The following is a 19,646-nucleotide window of genomic DNA, read 5'->3' as shown; positions in this document are numbered from 1 at the left end:
ACACACACACACACACACACACACACACACACACACACACACACACACACACACACACACACACACACACACACACACACACACACACACACACACACACACACACACACACACACACACACACACACACACACACACACACACACACACACACACACACACACACACACACACACACACACACACACACACACACACACACACACACACACACACACACACACACACACACACACACACACACACACACACACACACACACACACACACACACACACACACACACACACACACACACACACACACACACACACACACACACACACACACACACACACACACACACACACACACACACACACACACACACACACACACACACACACACACACACACACACACACACACACACACACACACACACACACACACACACACACACACACACACACACACACACACACACACACACACACACACACACACACACACACACACACACACACACACACACACACACACACACACACACACACACACACACACACACACACACACACACACACACACACACACACACACACACACACACACACACACACACACACACACACACACACACACACACACACACACACACACACACACACACACACACACACACACACACACACACACACACACACACACACACACACACACACACACACACACACACACACACACACACACACACACACACACACACACACACACACACACACACACACACACACACACACACACACACACACACACACACACACACACACACACACACACACACACACACACACACACACACACACACACACACACACACACACACACACACACACACACACACACACACACACACACACACACACACACACACACACACACACACACACACACACACACACACACACACACACACACACACACACACACACACACACACACACACACACACACACACACACACACACACACACACACACACACACACACACACACACACACACACACACACACACACACACACACACACACACACACACACACACACACACACACACACACACACACACACACACACACACACACACACACACACACACACACACACACACACACACACACACACACACACACACACACACACACACACACACACACACACACACACACACACACACACACACACACACACACACACACACACACACACACACACACACACACACACACACACACACACACACACACACACACACACACACACACACACACACACACACACACAAAAATGTTTATTAAAATAAATTATTTGACAAAAAATAAGTAGAAGGACACCCTGTATAAATAATTATATAAATATTTATATTACTGAATAGAGAATTGAACAACCTTTCAAATGAGCTAGCACACGACCCCTATTCTCATTTAAAAAAATCATCGATTACGTCATCACGCCCAGATGGATGACGTCACTAGTATACCATATATGCCACAATATCATAACTTAAAAATAAAAATCGACCTGTTTCGGGTTTTTTCCTGAAAGTCGTCGGTTTACGAAATAACGAATTTATTTCTTTCGTTTGCACCATACTCTCGGTGGAAAATAGTGTCGCGCACGCTTGATTAGCAATTACGAAAAACAAAGGAGTTTTGAATATTTTATAGCAAAAAACTCTTCGGGATTTCATCAATCGATGTTTAAAGAATATCTACCTACCTTGGCAACATTCAAATTTTCACACACACTATAAATACAAAAAATACAACAAATCATTAAAACACACTTACTTGAATATAGTTCTCCAACGATGTATAAATGGCGTCAAGTACTGTAGGTAAAAACTTGATATTGATGATTTCGGAACCCTATATAAACATTCGAGAGTACGAAAACAGCAGCCACTTGCCAAATAACGAAGAGTAATTTGTAGTTTTAATTTTGCAGGTAAAGCTGCTCTCATATTTGTATCAAATTTTTGAATGTTTGGATTGACCATTTGCAATAATTGTTCAAATTGTTGGGTAGATATTCTTAAATGGTTTTTAAATGTACCTGTGTCTTCATTTGCTACTTCACTTAGGAAATTAGAAGAAGCTCCAAGCATTTCACGTTTACGTATCCAATTACGAGTCCAAACTGTCCTTTTTTTCTTTTTTATTTCTTTTTTCTTAATTTCAAGTTAATTTATTAACATATCAGCAACCACTTCAACACCCTTCATAATCACTTCCGCCATCGTTGCAATGGTTATTTGATCTGACATCCAAGTAATAATTTACACGATCCAAGTAGCTTCCAAGTAGCGCGCGCAGCGTCCAAGTTGACTTGGACCAAGTACACTTGGATGCTACTTGGATCGTGTCAACCCGCCTTTAGTAATGCTACGCTACGGGGAGCGTACAATAATTATTACAACTTCAGAGATGAATTAAAAAGTAGCTTTGTTTTATTTTAGATTTTTAGATACTTAGGTATTGTATCAAAATTTATAAATTACAGTTTTAAAATAAGTTATTTATATTAATAAATAATTTATTATTGTACATTTGAAGAGGTTAGGCGGCGCTTACCTTGCCTACCCTGACGGGCCGCCCCTGAGTTCCTCAAGATTCTTTTCAACACGCTGACGCTGAATGATCTTTCTTCAGATGCATTAGATGTCATCACGCATAGTAGAATGCGCAAAGCCGTGTCCATATTCGGAAATAATGTTGTTAACTATTTTCATGAATGAGTTTCAGATACTCCAAAAGTGTTTTCCTCAGAGGCTTGGTAATCTTGTTATCATGAGGTTCTCTTTCTTCATCAAATATACCTTCAACAAAGCCTTTGAACTGTACACACCCTTTTCCAAAGTCATCATCTATATCGATTCGATACTTTTTAGTCAAAATAGAAACTTTTACCCTGATTTCTTCATTGAAAATTGACGTTATTTAAAAATCCAAATTTTTCATTAAGACTGAAATAAACTTCGGACCTTTCATTCAATTCTGAATAAAGCGTGTCAATTACAACATTGAATGTATTAATCTTTAAGTCTTCTTTGCCATTAAAGTGGGGTTCAGTGGATTCATCTTCTTTGTCTTAGCCAAGGAGAGCTTTTCTGTTCGGGCGTCTTTTTATTTCAAGAATATAGGTTTCATTTTTAGACAACTCTTTTCCTCTTTTTTCATGGGAATCAAAGTTGTCTCTCAGACTTAATGCGTACTCCTTGTACTTAATGCGTCCTAGAGATTTGTATGTTGCAAGTCACATTCAAATCTGTAGCAGTTTTTGCAATGCTTTGCTTTTGCTATAAAAACATGGTTTAATCTGGTACCACGTGTTTAGTAGAATAGCCATTCTCTTATTTGAAAAATTGTTTACTGATTTCAATACAATGAGTAAAAATTTTTTTACCAAAAAGGTTTTTTTACATAACGCTGCGGCCCCCTTTCGTTGCGGCCCTAGGCCGCGGCCTAGTCGGCCTAGTGGTAAATCCGGCACTGGTGATAAGGTTCAAATATTCTTCTGAGGATTTTTCTCGCAAAACATCTAAGGTTTCTTTCAATTGTTTTGGTCAGGGTCCACGTCTCACACCCATACATGAGCACCGGTCTAATCACTGTTTTATACAGGGTGAGGCAGATAAAGGGCCTATTAGAAATAACTGGAGAACTAAAGGTAAGAGAATGATGAAAATTGGAATACAGGGGTTTTGAGGTATGAACTATTTAATGAAAATATTTTGGTCTCTTTGCTACTTCCGGTTATACCGGAAGTTGATTGTAACTTCGTTTTTTTAAATGGGACACCCTGTATATTTTTACATTTTTGGATTCTGCTCGATGTCTTCTTTCTTAAAATATGAAATTTTGTAATATTATACAGGGTAGTTTAAAAGATAATTACGGTTTTTTATAAATTTTGTAGCAAACTTCACACCCTGTAGAATTGTACTGATGTGATATCAAAAACTCCTTTTATGTTCAAGTGATTTTTAATATAGTCTATTATTTTCAAAAATTATTAATATAGCGAAATGTTTAATTTTAGTATACAAGGTTGGTCGAAACTCGGAATGAGTTTTTTCTGAGTTTTCTTAAATGGAACACCCTGTATTTTAGTATTTAAATAAAATTATATTTTATAGTACTTTTTATTTCTTAAACATTCCCTATACCTAACTGCTTTACTTTGTAAGTTACTCGTAGTTCTTTAAGCCAAACATTAATTACAACAAAAATTACGTGAAATTTTATTAGGTTTGCCGTCAAAATATTAAATCATAAATAATTTTTCAAAAATAAACACATGTTAATCTCGACTAACCCTTAATTTATTAATACTGGTTGATATATCAAAATACCTACGTAGTTAAGACTGTTGGTGTGTAATATTAACAAAAACATACAATATTCTATCTAGTTGGCTATGACTTTGACACTAAATATGATTAAACATTTGCTTTGCTTAAGCATTCTACTATCTTTGAAGTTCCAGTTGCTTTGCTACCATTAATGAATTTTTCTAATGAGGAACTAATTCAGATGTTTTTTGTTCTAGGATAGTATAACAAATAAAAATATGCTGCCAGCAAAAAGAATTTATCATCAGCAATTCCATGATAAATGGCAACCAAAAAGAGAAACTTTTCAAAATTTACTAGAACGGTTTCAACAAACTGGACATGTAGATTACGAGAAATCTGATCGAACAAAAACTATTATTAATAATTAAAATGAATTAAATATTAGTGTCACTGAGAATCTGCATATTAGTATGAACGTTCTCGTAATCTAAGTGTCTAGTGTCTAAGTACGTCGAAACTGTTCTAGTCAACTTTGAAAAGTCTCTCTTTTTGGCTGTCGTCTATCAGGGAGTTGCAGTTGATAAATTCTTATTGGTAGTAGTACATTTTTGTTATACTCTCCTAGACCAAAAACTGTACTAATCAGTTCCCCATTACAAAAATGTATATTAGTAATGGTAACAAAGCAACTGGAACTATAAAAATAATATAATGTCTAATGTTTAATCAAGTTTAGTGTCAAAGCCATAGCCATCTAGATAAAATATGGTTTGTATTTATTAATATTTTATGCACCAACAATCTTAACCACGTAGGCATTTTGGTATCTCATCCAATAATAATAAATTAAGGGTCATTCTAGATTAACATGTGTTTATTTTCAAAAAATTATTTATGATTCAATATTTTCATGGCAAACCTAATAAAATTTCACGTAATTTTTGTTGCAGTTAATGTTTGGCTTAAAGAACTACGAATAATTTCACATATTGTGTGTTGCAATTAATGTTTGGATTGAATCACCAATTACTCACAAAGTAAAGCAGTTAGGTATAGGGAAAGCTTAAGAAATAAAAAAGTACTATAAAATATCATTTCATTACAATACTAAAATACAGGGTGTTCCATTTAAGAAAACTCAGATAATACTCATTCCGAGTTTCGACCAACCCTGTATACTAAAATTAAACATTTCGCTACATTAATAAATTTTATTAGTAATAGACTATATTAAAAATCACCTGAACATAAATGGAGTTTCTGTTATCAAATCGGTACAATTCTACAGGGTGTGAAGTTTGCTACTAAATTTATAAAAAACCGTAATTATCTTTTAAACTACCCTGTATAATATTACAGAACCTCACATTTTCAGAAACAAGACATCGAGCAGAATCCAAAAAGGTAAAAATTTACAGGGTGTCCCATTTAAAAAATCGAAGTTACAATCAACTTCCGGTATAACCGGAAGTAGCAAAGAGACCAAAATATTTTCATTAAATAGTTCATACCTCAAAACCCCTGTATTCAAATTTTCATTATTCTCTTACCTTTAGTTCTCGAGATATTTCTAATAGGCCCTTTATCTGCCTCACCCTATATATTCTTATTTTTGGTGCTCGTGCTAGGCTCTTAGATTTAATAGTATTGTGGCAGGCCGTTTGCCTGCCTGAATTTTTCACGTGATATCGTTATCTGCAGTGATTGTTGCTTCAAGATATTTAAAACTCTCCACTTTTTCAAGCGTCTCATATGCGTCTAACGTAATATTTTACCCTATCCTATCTCGTCCCTATCGCCTAATTGTAAATTGTAAACTAATTATAATAGTCGAGGAAATGAAGCATTTTGGCTCGCAATTTTTTCGTCCAGCATGGATTTACAGTTCACCAAATATAGCTGAAAGTGTGAAAACGCGTGACGATCATGATGCGTATTCGTCAAACGACGGACCTCGCACTCGCACTGACGGTCCAGACCGTTTGTATGTGCGTTCTCACTTCACTGTTAGCGCAGGCAATGGGAATTTCACACTTTCAGCTATATTTGGTGAACTGTACTTGACATTTTCATAGAAGGTAGGAAATAGTCCAAGGATCGTTTTCTATATCATGCCGCTATACGCTAAAACTTTGGGGGTAGTTGCCACCCCATCTCGGGGGTGGGAATTTTTTATTACATTTTAACCATGTAAATCGATGTAAAAAGTAATTTTAAGAAAAAAATGTTTTTTACATTTTCTTCGTAAAACTAATATTTTTCGAGTTATTCGTGGTTGAAACTAACAGTTTTTCGACGGAAAAATCGACTATTTTATAGGGTTTCTTGAGGATAACTCGAAAAATATGCATTTAATCAACAAAACTGTAGATAGAAAAATTGTATCTTTTAGTAGCACAAAGGAAACTGTTTTTCTATAATATTTTTACGACCAATACAAACCGAGATACGGCATGTTAAAGGTTAGCTTTTTTCGTCAAATGCATAATTTTAAATAATCAAAGCCAAATAACGGGAAAACTTTGCATTTCTCCAGGAAAACTTACCTGATATTTTTTCAAGCATATAATAAGATCTTTCAAAAAAAAATAATAAAAAGTTTCTAGCATAAAAATTGAGCAACTTATGATAAAAAAAGTCGGTACCTGTTTTTCTCTACGAAAAAAAAACAAAGAAAACAACCCCCTAACTACCCTTGTAACTCAAAATTGGTCTTCGAATTTCTGTAATTCCTTTTATATTTACATTATAAATACACACAAGAATTTGACCTATTCAAAAAGGCCTAATTTTAAAAAAATTGGAGTTTAAAGAAAAATTGATTTTTTGCAATTTTGCATTTTTTATCATTTTCTTCAAAATATCTCCGAAAATACTGGAGATACGAAAAAAATGGTAGATTCCTAAATTATAGCTTTTTTAATAGCTAAAATTTTCTTATACATATATTTTCATTACAGTGAACAGTTAGCGATATATAGTTGTTTAAAACATCTATTTACGAGCAAACACCCCCTTATTCGAGCCCTTTAAACCCACCTCAATTTAAAATTAAGGCATCTTACGGAATTTAATTTACACAGTGTTATTACTCTTCAAAAATCCTACAAAATTCTTATTGAAAAAACTTTTTATCTCCAAAAATGAAGGGGCTATGTTTATAAAACTAATTTTTTTTTTCGAAAAATTCGAATAGTCCCCTTATAGAGCAATTTCAATGTACCTATATAATACCACAGAGCCGGTTCGTATACTGGATGACTAAAAAACTATTTGTATGTGTATTTTTATATATTTGTAAATTCGTATTTTTGTGTAAATAATTGTTTTTTAATTCTTTAATTCTACTTTTTTTTTCTGTATAGATCTATTAAATTGTCTACTTATAAAAATTGCAATGTTATTAAGGGTGGTTTTTAAGGCATGAAATATTATGATATTATATCTTAAAACATAAAACAATCATTATTTAACCAGTCAAAACCAAATTTTACCTATATTAAAGTTTACAATGTTTTTATATAATTTTTGAAAATAAGGGTAGTTTACACCCCTAAAAATAATCAACGCCCTTGAGCATGATATAGAATATGAAGTACAGGGTAAGATGATCCTAACCCCAAATTTTTATGTAAATTGATTCAAGCCGAAATTATTCTTTTGGGATAAGTAAACTTTTCATATATAGCTCCAACAAGGGTGGTTTTAAGGGTTGAGATATTGTGATATTATATCTTAAAGCACGAAACAATCATTATGTAACTAATAAGAAGCAAATGTTGACAATATTAAAGTTTAAAATGTTATTTTATAAGTTTTTACAATTAGGGGTGGTTTTCACCCTTAAAAACCAAAGGCGTACAACGGCTCAATATAGAGAATGAACTAGATGGTGAAATGAGCCTAATTCCAAATTTTTGTACAAATCAATGCTGGACGAAAAAATTGCGAGGTTTTACCATTTTTCCAGTTTCATTTCCTCGACTATAAGAGTTGAGTAAAACTTATTGTTTTATTTTAGAGAACAATGTGGAAAATACTGTTTTATCTATTCTCTTATGTTCCGGCGCTATCTATTATAATAATTCCAGGTTGGTATATATTAGTACTCAAACCTGAGTATGATCCATTTATGGCTTCTTTCATCGCCGTGATTGGCAGACCTATATTTGTTTTAGCAATAGGATTTGGAGCATATGGATGCTTGCACGGTATTGGTGGTAAGTGAAAATTTACTGTATAGGTACATTCAGTTTCCTAAACAACTTATTCAGGGTGAGCCAAAGAAAAGAGGCCACCTCGATATTTGGCAGTAGTTATTAGATTTCAAGGAAATGCCAAACAGGTCAATTATTATTTTAAAATTACAATTTGAGAAATTTGAGAAATAGGGGAGTGCAATTAGAACGAAAATATTCATTGTTTCGGAAAAATTCAAACAAGCTTATATTTTTCTAAAACTTTTTTTGTTAGTTTATATACATGCTAAAGTAAAAAGTTCTACTCGCAGATTTGGCCGCTAATTGTTTATTAATTGTTTAAACAATAACAATTGTTTTGTTTAAATAATTTTAAAAATATCGTTAAGTTCATCATTTTACTTTGATCAAATATGTTTCTATTTTGTTTTTAATTATGCTGAATCCGAATATGGCATTCTAATTTGAAAATTCTTATTCAGAAGCTCTTATACAGTGTGTCTGCCTAGCTAGAAACCATATGGAAAACTTTTTTTATTATCAATTTTACGAAAAAAAGTTATTCTCAATAAAATGCTCTGGATAGTCAAAAATCTAAAACGCAACCATCAGATATCCAATTTTATCAATTTCATCGAGTTATGTCAAAAATATGAATTTCGTTAAAGAGTAAAGTACCTTTATATCCCGGAATAAACAGTGATAACCCATATTGCGCCTGTGGTGGAATGGGAGATCTACAGCACCTCATATTGGAGTGTGGACAGTACAGACAAAATATTAAAGTAATTTATGAAAAGTTAATTGATCTAAATTGTCCTTTACCTGTCAATTTAAACGAAATTCTTTTTCCAAAAAATAAGCAGGCGTTACAATGGCTTTACGAATATGTAACGTCCTGTAAATTTAAATTTTAAATAGGCTTAGATAATAAAATTAAAAATTGTAAAAATATCACACAAAATTGAAAAATGTATCCATTAATATATTATAACACCCTGTAAATTTAGATAATAAGTAGGCTTAGATATTAACTTAAAAAATTTATTGTAATACCATACAAAAAAAAAACAAATAGTCTGGCTAATTGGCTATGTCAAAGCCATTAATAAAAAAAATCCCGGAATATCAAAAAATGCTATTATGAAAAGTTGTTTGAAATTAGAAATTATGTCTAAATATACAATTACATCATTTTAATCGAAAAAAATTCAATTTTTTCTCAAATTACGGATACTCATCATCATTTTATTACAATAATTATGATAACTATTTTATTATCACTTTTACGAAAAAAAGTTATTTTTCATAAAATGCTCTCCCTGGTGTAAAATCTAAGATACAACCATCAGATTATATTAAACTTTTTTAATTTTATACAAGGTATATAAAAAATTTGAATTTTTCTTAAGAGTAAAGTGCCTTTATTATTCACAATATTTTAATTAGAGAGATGTAATTGAACACTAAAACAAATTTTTTAATTCCAAACAACTTTTCTTAATAACAATTTTCGATATTGTGAAATGTAAAAGTACTTTACTCTTGAGTGAAATTCATATTTTTTGACATACCTCGTATAACATTAATTTAATTTGATATTTGATGATTGCATCTTAGATTAAATACGATGCAGAGTATTTTATAAAGAATAACTTTTTTTCGTAAAACTGATAATAAAAAAGTTATCAATAGGTGCCAAGTTACGCAGACATACTGTATGAGCTAAAAAAATTTTTTTGCTGAACATTTATTATTGTTGAAGCTTATTATTAAATGTATTTTAGGTAAGTTTTAGAGAAAAAAGTTTTGATCACTTTGTGTAAACATTTTTTTAGCTGGTAATTTTTGGTTTTTGTATTACATTTTTGTCATCTTTCTTAATTTTCTTAAAAAGAAAAAGTTTATTTCATTTCCAAAGTAAAATAATTTAGTGCATTTTAAAGATTACATCCTGATTTAAAAAAGCACTTATAAAACTGTAATAGATCTGTTCAAACTTGAGTAATACCGTCTTAAAGTGGTGGTAATTCCAGAACACTACGAATAGTTCAAAAATTACATTTTCTGAGACGTCCTATCATTTGAATTAATTTTTTGAGGTTTTTTTTGAATGAAACATCATTTAGTATGATAATTGAAAGGTAAGGTGTGCAAAATTAAGAGTTTTATAAGAAAAATTGTATTAGTTACACATTTTTAAATCATTTTTAAACAAAATTCATGTAAGGCTCACTTTCCGCTCACAGCGTACTTATGCCCATACATTTTATTTCTTTCTATTATAACCATAAGATAGCTTAATTACTCTTCTTTCATGTTCAATTTGTAAAATTTCATTTGTTCCATTAGTTAAAGAATTACATTAAAATAACTCAACAAATAGGGTATCATAGTATTTAACAAAAATATTAGGGTCAAAGCCCAGTAAATGAAGTCCGTCAAGGAAACATTGGTTTAAAAAGCTACATAAAGTATGGATGTTTAAAATATTTAGCTAATCTGTCCCAGGTAACATCTGAGATGTGGATGTGACTTGTTTACATGTTGAATGTATGATGGCAAGTCAAAATTTCATATTTTTTTAATACATTCTGAAATACTTTGCCAGACATGGTTAAAAAACACGTAACCCAGCCGCTCGTAAACAGGTAGGATTGCTTCAGCAGAAGAAAATTGAAGATTTTTTAATGCTTAAAAATCTTCATTTTATGGCAAATACAGCATTTTTTTGTTTAATTTCTATCCTATTTGTAACTAAAGATATACATGTATCATGTATGTATGTAAGTATGTAAAGAATTATGTAAATAATGCTTTCATTTGCCTATGGATAAATGGACGGGATTCTGCAGAAAAGAACCAAACCACAAATATGTGTTTTTCCTGTTAACGGTTTTATAGGTTGTAAAATGCCCCGTAGATACTTGTACAGAAAATAACCAAGCCCTATACGCCATATACCGCCCTCTATGAGCGAAAGAACCAACCAACATTATCGTTGCAGCATAACAGCGTTCTGCAGAACAGATCCATGTGGATTGGTTCATTTATTCAAATTCACTTAAGTTATTTTGCAGAAGGGAACCAAGTGGATTTTCTTTTAAAACAACTGTTTTCTTGAATTCACGGGACTTCCAGAACAAATTATTAAATCCCAGTAATTTCATATTAACATTTTTTAGATTATACGCCTGATTACGTAACTCAATAATGGAAAATAAATGTTTGTTAACTTTGAATTCACTTAAGTTGTTTTGCAGAAGGGAACTAAGCCACGAAAGTGGATTTTTTTAAAACAACTGTTTTCTTGAATTCACGGGACTTCCAGATTTTGAAATTGAACAAATTGTTAAATTCCAGTAAATTCATATTAACATTTTTTAGATTATACGCCTGATTATGTAACTCAATAATGGAAAATAAATGTTTGTTAACTTTGAATTCACTTAAGTTGTTTTGCAGAAGGGAACTAAGCCACGAAAGTGGATTTTTTTAAAACAACTGTTTTCTTGAATTCACGGGACTTCCAGATTTTGAAATCGAACAAATTGTTAAATTCCCGTAAATTCATATTAACATTTTTTAGATTATACGCCTGATTATGTAACTCAATAATGGAAAATAAATGTTTGTTAACTTTTAATTCACTTAAGTTGTTTTGCAGAAGGGAACTAAGCCACGAAAGTGGATTTTTTTAAAACAACTGTTTTCTTGAATTCACGGGACTTCCAGATTTTGAAATTGAACAAATTGTTAAATTCCAGTAAATTCATATTAACATTTTTTAGATTATACGCCTGATTATGTAACTCAATAATGGAAAATAAATGTTTGTTAACTTTTAATTCACTAAGTTGTTTTGCAGAAGGGAACCAAGCCACAAAAGTGTATTGTTTTTTGTAAACAACTGGTTTTCTTGAATCAAACAGTATGTGTTAAATCAACGCTGTACTTAAACTGCTGTCAAACGGTCGTGCACTATAATGCCGTTAACAGCTGTGACGTCATTCTTATGATGCGTTTGACGGCATTTTCTTCGGCTGCCGTTCGCTTGGAGGCTGGCCGTCTTATTATCACTTTCTGATAAAGCATTTATTAATATTAGAAGATTTTCTTACAAACGAAAAAGAAAATAAAGTGAAGTATTAAAACGTATTTTAATTATGGGTTATGATAAATACATAATTAAATTAGTCTTTATTTATTGTAAAACCTGTTGTAAAGTAAGAAAAAAAATTAATTATAGAAATTTAATCCTTTCTTTGGAATAGAACCCTGGATTTATTTGGAAATGTTTTCGGGTTCCTTTTCTTTTTCTTTGGTAGTCCTATTGCTGTCAGGCCTTGTCCTTTTGGGCGTCCTCGTTCCTTTACTGTCACTGGCATTTTAATTATTGTCGACAAAGCAACATCGTTCACTTTAAGAGTTTGGTGAGTAATAGGAAGTTTATTTTCTGGACTTGACTCTTGTATATTCCCTTCCACGTTATCTACCCTACTTATCTCTTGACGAACCACCTCACCACACAGCTTATTTTCACTTTCAAATACAACTTCATCATTACTTTTAATAATAACTTGCATGTGATTTTCAAATATAACTTCATCATTACTGTCAATAATAATTTACGTGTCATTTTCGTCTGTAACATATTATATAGTTTAGGTGTAAGTAGAACAACTGTATCATTGGCCCACAGTGTTTTGAGATTTTTTAATAGATTAAACATTTGCTCAAATAACATGCCCGTACGTTGTGCAGTTAAATCTGCTAGTTCATTGCATAAAAAAAGACATTTTTTTCTTTTTGGTACATAGGAACTTGGTGGTTGATACCCTTGTGTGGTCAATGATATTGACACATTTTCATTAGATCTACTTGTTCACTCATATTCTGTCGATTCATTTTCTTCAATCAAAGACGTTAATGTTTGTTAGGTATTTTTATAATAGTCTATTGTCCATTTATTATTTACGATCATTTTATCTAGTCCGTTCTTTAACGGTAAAATATTGCAAAACCTCTAAATTTTAAAGAAGCGCTTGGATTGACATGAAATTTGGCAGACACATAGCTAACAAGTCAAAGAAAAAAAGTGATATTGTGCCGATATGTGCTTTTGCCCTGGGGGTGGTTTTCACCCCCTCTTGTGTGTGAAAAAATATTCGTCCAAAGAAAGTCAGGAAATGGATAAACTGGCTAATTTTAAGTAACTTTTGTTCTATAGAGTTTTTTCACTAAGTCAATACTTTTCGAGTTATTTGGCAGTAAATATGTTCATTTTTTTAACAAAATAACCAGGCTTTTAGACGGTTTTTCGCAAATAACTCAAATAGTAAGTATTTTGTCGAAAAAACATTCTTAGCAAAAATATAGCCTGTAAAAAATTTAAAAAAATGGTGTATATATCACGTCTCTACACCTAGTAGAAGCATAGTTATAGATAATGAAAAATAGGTTCATATTCGTCAAATTCCAAATGGAATACTTTAACGTGAAATAACCAAAAATGAAGCACATTTCGGGGAAAACTTATTAAAACTTATTTAAAGTGTTTAAAAAAAACTTCATTTATTTTTGTTTTATAAAAAAAAATTCTAGCATCAAAATTAAACAAGTTACGCTCAAAATAAAGTTAGTCCCTTTTGGTTTTGGTAAAAAAATCGAGAAAATCACCCCCTAATTAGTATCTTAAATGAACTTAATCGTTACGACTTCACAATTTTCTTGACTCGTGTATATATTGTTTATATGATCTGTAAGTTTCATCGGTTCAAAGTCCTTATTATTGAAAGGGCTGTAGTTAAAAGGGGTTGAACGAGTCACTGATCAGGAATGTATGCAAATTTTGAAACACCAAATCTGAATCAATTTTTGTCTAACAGAAAAACAAAAAAATACATGATATTCAAAAAAGGAAATTTAACTTTTTTTGTTTTTCGAGATTTTTGGTATCTCTAACAATTTTTAAGTTATTTTGAAAAAAAGCATATTTTTCAAAATTTAAATTTTTAAAAATTTTATTTTGAAACCAAATTTTTTCAAAAATAAGCGCTTTAAATCGATGAAACTTACAGATCATATAAACACAACATAAGTAAAATAATTTGTGGAGCGCTAATGATTAATTTCATTTAAGTTGCTAATTAGAGGGTGGCCTTCCCGATTTTTTTTTGCAAAAACAAAAGGGACCAATTTTATTTTGAGCTTTACTTGCTTAAATTTAATGCTAGAAACTTTTTGTAAAAACAGAAATAAAGCTTTTTTTAAACACTTTAAAAAAGTTATAATGGGTTTTTCCCAAAAAGTGCTTAATTTTTTGGATATTTCACGTCGAAATATTCTATTTGAAATTTGATGAATATGAATCTATTTTTCATTGGCTATAACTCTGGTTATACGAGATTCAGAGACCTAACGTGTACACCATTTTTTTTTACTTTTTTATAGGCCATGTTTTTGCTAAGAACGTTTTTTTTTTTGACAAAATACTTACTTTTTGAGTTATTTGCGAAAAACCGTTTAAAAATGTGGTTATTTTGTTGAAAAATGAACATATTCACTCGCAAATAACTCGAAAAGTGTTGACTTGGCGAAAAAGCTCTATAGAACAAAAGTTACTTAAAATTAGTCAGTTTACCCATTTCCGGATTTATTTTGGACATATATTTTTTCACCCTCAAGAGGGAGTGAAAGTCACCCCCAGGGCAAAAGCACACATCGGCACAATATCACTTTTTTTCTTTGACATGTAAGCTATGCGTATGCCAAATTTCATGTCAATCCAAGCGGTTCTTTAAAATTTAGAGCAAAAACCGTGAAAGAATGGACTATATCTCTGATTTGTTTAGAATTACGAGTTTCTCTTAAAACATGCTTCGAGGCTTCACGTGTGAGCAATGTAAAATATTTTTCATCAGAATCTTCCAGAAACATATCGACGGGGTTCTTTAAAATACCATAAACTGCCTTATGATCCCTCTCTGTCTCTAAACTTGAAATAATTGTAAACAATCTGTTTATAAACTCTTCCAAAGGACTATTTTTGGTTATACGACAACAATGCCTTGAATCGTACATGTACTGGTCAATCTTCTTTGAATGTCTAAGACTGCCGAATTTTTTTCCCACCGCTCTTGAACTTCCTTCCACCATGATTGCATGCATAAACAAGTTGATAATAGATTAAAGAGCTTTCTATCGACCTCTTAATTTTACTGCTTGCAATAGTACGTGCATCTCGTTTCCAAAACGTAGTAAATGTACTTTCTCCAAGTTCCGAAACGCCTTTTTTGCATCGGCTAATGAGGAAAATGTATCAGTAACTTTTAACATCATTGACATACCAATACTTAACCTAACTGAAAGTACCAATATTTAGAAAAAGAACGGACGCCTAATAATAACACTTACCTAAGTCATTCAAGTTTTCCAAATTCAAACTGATTATTCAAACAATAATTAACAATTAGGTACAAGTATAACGCTAGTAAATAACTACATACTGAGACCGGCACTGTAATAAAATAAGATAAAAAAATCGTCAACTCGTGCATTAACTCACCACGTGTATTTTATGCTGAACTGCAAATGAAAGCGAACGGCAGCCGAAGAAAATGCCGACAAACGCATCCGAATGATGTCATAGCTGTTAACCGCATTATGGTGCAAGACCGTTTGACGGCAGAGTTTAAGTACAGCGTTAAATCAAATCTAATGCATATTTATTGACGATTTTAATGTTAAACCATGATTATTTTTAATAGAGAATTTTAAATTTTATCGTAAAGTTTTTGGCTAATATCTCGGTTTTAACAAAGTGTGACTTGGATCCTTTCTGCAGAATCCCGTCCAAATAGTATTCCTATATCAATACAGGAATACGAGGAAGACCCAAAACTAGATGGGAGAACCAGATAGCGAAGGACTTTAAGAAGATGGGAGTCAGAGAATGGGTAACCAGAAGCAAAAACAGGAACGAATGGAGAAAAATTGTAAAAGATGCCAAGTCACACAATCAACTGTAAAACGAAAATGTTAATGCGGATTGATTCACCTCGACAAACGAATCGGAAGAGCCCAAAGAGGCCGGCAATCACTCCGCTAGGAGTGTAGATACCATTATGATGATATCAATACAGTTGGAATATCCGAAAACATCGATTTTCCGAACACCCCTGTCCCCCAATTAGTTTGGATAATCGACGCTTTATTTCTTTTGGGAAAAAACGGTTTTCTAAGCTCGCTAAATCCTATAATATCTTCAGTTAATACATTTGACCTTGAAACCCGGGAGCAGTCGCGCCGTAGATAAAATCTAACATTTTATCCTTTTCCGTGATAACTTAATGAAACATTTTGCAACATAATTTTTACACTCGTAAGTGCTTCGAAGAGGATTGTAGTAATGCGTGGGAATTTAAAAAAAAATGTTTTTTTTAATTTTGTTTTTATTTTTTTTGTGAAATTTATGGCTTTGGTGAGAACCAATTAACTTTAAAATTGTTAGAAATAGTTATGTTTTAACATAAAAAGTAAATAAAACTATTAAAAAATATAAATTTGTTTTAAATTCGTATTGTTAGATTTTTTCTTTACGCGCGACTGCTTACGTGACAAAAGTGTGCTCGACTGCTCCCGGGTTAAATTTATGTTTGGTGATCAAAATCAGTTAAGGCCTAGAAGTTATCGAGCTCCAAAAGTATAATCCATTTAACCATTATGGCCGAAATGGTCTAGTTGTAGTGGTTACAACACTAAATTTGATCGGGCAATCGGAGTTCATTTGTCAGCTATCCCAATATATTTTTTAATCTGTTCCGAATAGAAAAAATCTAGAACACATTCAACCGACACAAAAAATTATATTGAAAAAAAATTATCTATTGTGATGACTGGGATATGAACTGGGATTGCACTATCACAAGTTTAGTGTCATAACTACTAGATCATTTGGGCGATAATGCTACAATGGCGACCATTTATAACGCTTAACGTGTAATCGAGAAACATTACATTTAAGTTCATACATCTAATTTATAAAAAAAGTTTAAAAAGCTCCTGATACAAGAATAAAACGGCTAAGCGCCGTAAAAATGAGTGGTGCACACAATATTCCAGCTACAAAAGAGCTGATATGAATATTACGTGGCACAAAAATGTATTTTGATTTTGATGGAAAATAAAACTCTAGTTTAATTTTGAAATATTTTACGCGCCACAAGAAAGCTTCAAAATAAAAACTATTTTGTCGTGCGTTGTACCGGGTGTCCCAATAAGAATGGCTCTCGGCCATATCTCAGGAACCGTTTATACTACAGCTTTGGGAAAAAAATTTGTAACAAAAGTTGCCTCGAGAAAAGCCTAGAAATTATTTTCATAATTGTAAGTCCACCGCTAGAGGGCGTAATTGAATATCAAACATTAAAAAATCGAAATTTTACTAATGAAAGGGCACTGGAAATCCAATCATCGTATTCTTCATAAAATTCTGTGCATATTTTATTTACAAGTTTAAGTCTACCTGTGCAAATAAGAGGTGGGGGTGAGTGGGAACCTTGTTATGAAAAAATCGCTGTAAGTTCGGTTCTGCTTAATCGATTTTTACAAACTTGGTCTTGTTGAAAACAGCTCTTTTTCGTCAATGTAATAGTTATAATTTGGAAACAGCCTATTACGTAATATGCCGGCTAGAAGGCGCTATTTATTTATCTTTAGAAATCTAGTTCTCTTTGGAAAATAATAAATACAAGTATGTATTTTTTTCCTGTATTAGAAAATTAGACCAAATTAGCAACAGAATACCGAAAACCGCATGTCGATACCTTTTTTCTATCTCGAGATATCTTAAGAAACGTGTAAATTTTAAACATAACTGTTGCTGTCGTATAAGTGGAAATATATAGAAACACGTAGTGTGCTATGGAAAAAACAATAGAATATTGTCCAGATGTCACCGTATATAATGAATCAAAACAACAATAAGACAAATAACACTATAAAATATAACAAAACAAGAGTGTGTGTACTTTGTACGCGAGTAAGAAGTTATATTTCTATTATGATGATTTTAACGAAATAAATATATTTTAATCAGTTCAATTTTATTTTTATTTAAATATTACACTAATTTTAATACTTAAAATAATACCAAAAAAATAGCGTTATTATGTAAATTTTTATGAATTGTTGCCTCCGCACATTTGCTTTTCTCTCGATGAATCGTAGAAAATGTAAAAACGTCAGATTTTCTACACAAATTTTTAATTTTTATTTCATTATATTTTAATATCAATTATCCTATTCCCAACTAAGATAAATACATAACTGTTATTGTCACCGGTAAACTAAGTTAAGGAAGTCAAAGTGGAAACAAGTAGTGTGCTATGGAAAAAATAGAACTATTAGAAGTATTAACTTCAAATGTGTCAAATTATGTGTCAAATCAGTAAAACATAAAAATTTGTTCATTGATGGTGTGTTGCGGTTTGTTTCTATTAAATTTTATATAAAATTTATACAGAGTGAAATTCAAGATGATTCTTACAAACTAAGAAGCATTTGACATGATAGCCACATTCTTTTAATGCATAAGAAATGCACCTGTTGCGACTAGACTATATGCAATGAAATATCCCCAAAGACAGACGTCACCCCAGTAGTAGAGTTTTTCATATTTTGTTTTGATTTATTATATACGGTGACACCTGGAAAATGTTTCTTTGTTTTTTCCATAGCACACTACTTGCTTCTATATATTTTCACTTATATGACAGCAGCCGTTATGTTTAAAATTTACACGCTTCTTAAGATATCTCGAGATAGAAAAAAGGTATGGACATGCGGTTTTCGGTATTCTGTTGATAATTTGGTCTAATTTTGTAATACAAGAAAAAAATACATACTTGTATTTAATATTTTCCAAAGAAAACTAGATTTCTAAAAAGAAAATAAATAGCGCCTCCTAGCCGACATATTACGTAATAGGCTGTTTCCAAATTATAACTATTACATTGACGAAAACGAGCTCTTTTCAACAAGACCAAGTTTGCAAAAATCGATTAAGCAGAACCGGACTTTTAAGCGATTAAGCGATTTTTTCATA

General features: G+C 32.0%; 1 protein-coding gene across 1 annotated transcript in view; it reads left to right on the top strand.

Annotated features, from left to right (window-relative positions):
- LOC126892658 (nose resistant to fluoxetine protein 6-like) overlaps window positions 1–19,646 on the top strand; it is a 149,692-nt gene that overhangs the window by 118,299 nt on the left and 11,747 nt on the right. The window contains exon 9 of the mRNA XM_050662300.1: window positions 8,362–8,560. Coding sequence (XP_050518257.1) covers window positions 8,362–8,560 — 199 coding nt within the window. The remainder of the gene's footprint in view (window positions 1–8,361; window positions 8,561–19,646) is intronic.

The sequence above is a fragment of the Diabrotica virgifera genome, chromosome 9 (genome assembly GCF_917563875.1).
Source record: "Diabrotica virgifera virgifera chromosome 9, PGI_DIABVI_V3a".
Classification (NCBI taxonomy): Eukaryota; Metazoa; Arthropoda; class Insecta; order Coleoptera; family Chrysomelidae; genus Diabrotica; species Diabrotica virgifera.
This window is presented reverse-complemented; position numbering and strand designations above follow the sequence as displayed.